General features: G+C 34.4%; 1 protein-coding gene across 1 annotated transcript; it reads left to right on the top strand.

The window, feature by feature from the left end:
- The first annotated feature begins 284 nt into the window (after positions 1–284).
- On the top strand, positions 285–1,998 carry LOC107842803 (L-type lectin-domain containing receptor kinase VIII.2). The gene has a single exon (XM_016686833.2). It carries the CDS (start codon positions 665–667, stop codon positions 1,742–1,744), a length of 1,080 nt encoding a protein of 359 aa, XP_016542319.2. The 5' UTR covers positions 285–664; the 3' UTR covers positions 1,745–1,998.
- Positions 1,999–2,206: the final 208 nt, after the last annotated feature.

Here is a 2,206-nt window from a genome sequence, read left to right as displayed (position 1 = left end):
TTTTTTTTGTTATTTTTTTATTTAGACGCGCTCTTTTTAATTTAAATAATTATGTTTTTTTCACGTCAGATTTAGGGGGTAAAAAATTTTAATTTTAAGAAGTTTAGTGTGTATTAGGTCACTCCAATAATTTATGTGTGTCTTATATTTTTCGAGTATAGTTTAGAATAAAAACGATGTCTTTTTTCTAAAAAAGATTGTGTTTATACAAACTAAAATCAACAACATAGAGGGACTAGATATGATAATACAAGAAAGAAGAGGACATTATAATAAAGAATCTCATTTTATATTCCCTCAGCGACCAACCACTTAAAAAGAAAAGTGAACCAGAAGTGTTGCAGAAAAGAGTAAAACTCGTACATTAATTTTCACAACCTCCAAACCCAACATACCACCCCCGCTACCCCAACCCCCAATCACCACCACTCTCTATTTCCCATTTCCCCAAGCAATTCTCTTCCTCCTTTCTCAGTAAACTCAACTCAAACCCTAGAAATTCTTTAAGATAAATACCCTCAAAGTATATAAAAATATCATCTTTCTTGTAATTTCCTATATATGGGTTCATTCAAAAAGAAATCTTGATAAGTCCCAACTAAAAAAAAGTTTTAAAAAAATTAAATTTACAACTTCTCTAGCTCAAGCTTAACCAAGATCAAGAATGAGTACTTTTTCAGCCTTCAGGTACCTTGTACTGGTATTTCTATTCTGTTTTTACATCAGAAAAATCCAATCTGTGGAACAAAATTTGTCATTTGAGTTTGGGGATTTCGTTAAAGATTCAAACTTTGAGTCTAAATTGTCCCTTTTTGGTGATGCTAAGGTTGTTAATGGCGGTATACAAATGAGTGGTTCAGTTGGTTTTAGTGCTGGAAGAATCTTGAATAAGACACCCTTTAAGGTTGTTGAGAGAAGTCCAAGAAAAATGGTGTCTTTTTCAATGCATTTTGTGTTTTCATTGTCAAGAGAAAATGGGGATGGATTTACTTTTATGATGGTACCTATTGGATATCCATTTGATGTGTTTGATGGTGGTTTGTTTGGGTTATTGGGTGGTAGAAAAATGAAGTTTTTTGCTGTAGAATTTGATACATTTATGGATGAGAAATATGGTGATTTGAATGGGAATCATGTTGGTGTTGATTTGAGCAGTTTTGTGTCTGTGAAAGTGAGTAATGTTAGTGATATTAAGTTGGGGTTGTTGAATAGTGGTGAAAAGTTACAATCTTGGATTGATTATGAAGCAAGTTCAAAGAGATTGGAAATCAGGTTGAGCAAATTAGGTGAGATTAGGCCAGTTGATCCATTGCTTTCTTGTCCCGTTGACATGTCTGAGATGTGGAAAGAGGATGAGTTGTTTGTGGGGTTAAGTTCATCAAGTGGGAATTCAACTCAGAAATGCAATATCTATTCATGGAACTTTAAGACAAGGACTACACCTCAATGGATGCATTCAGAGCCATTGGATCCACAAGCATTTGAAGTGAAAAAAGATGAGATGAAAGTACAAAGCAGAAGTGATTGTGCTTTGAGAATTCTTGGTGCATTGCTTTTGGCTACAGGATGTGGTGCGTTAGGGGCATTTTTTGTGGTGATTGTGTGGACTATATTAGGGAGTAGGAGACCAGTGGCACCAGAGGATAATCCTGCAGTGCTGGAACACAAGAAGGAATTTGATGAGTACAAAAAGTTCATAGTAGTTGTAGATAAAGCCATGGAAGATGGTAAGGGTAAGAACTAGGTACTTTGGGAGTTTAGTTTTGTTGGTATGTAAATCCTCTTTGTTAAGTTTTGTGCTTTTTGTTGTTGTTCTGTTGTGTAGCTGTAATTTAATGATCAACTATCCAAAGTGTAGTTCTGCTAACTAATTGCTCATTGGTATGTTCATTAAAATGCAGCTTCAGATTGGGAGAAGCAAGTGTTAGTAGTTCATAACTTCTCAAGGTTTTTATTGATTTTGGTGTTATCAAATTTGTTATCATCTGTTCTTTACTATGTCTAAGTGGTTGCATCTTGTTAGATCTTACGGTTCTTTGTGTATATGCTCCGCACTGCGTTCATATTATTTGTCATGTTTTTTCTTCACCGTTGTTCCATTACTACTTTGGTGTGCTTTGCTTGAGCCGAGGGTTTCTCAGAAACAACCTTTAAGATGTTGTATTATCAAATTTATTTTTTGGTTTATTTAATTCTTTCTAGTTTC

This window comes from Capsicum annuum, chromosome 9, assembly GCF_002878395.1.
Source record: "Capsicum annuum cultivar UCD-10X-F1 chromosome 9, UCD10Xv1.1, whole genome shotgun sequence".
Lineage (NCBI taxonomy): Eukaryota > Viridiplantae > Streptophyta > Magnoliopsida > Solanales > Solanaceae > Capsicum > Capsicum annuum.
This window is presented reverse-complemented; position numbering and strand designations above follow the sequence as displayed.

Excerpts from the sequence above, each read along its gene's own strand:
- LOC107842803 (XM_016686833.2), top strand. The coding sequence starts at position 665 with ATGAGTACTTTTTCAGCCTTCAGGTACCTTGTACTGGTATTTCTATTC.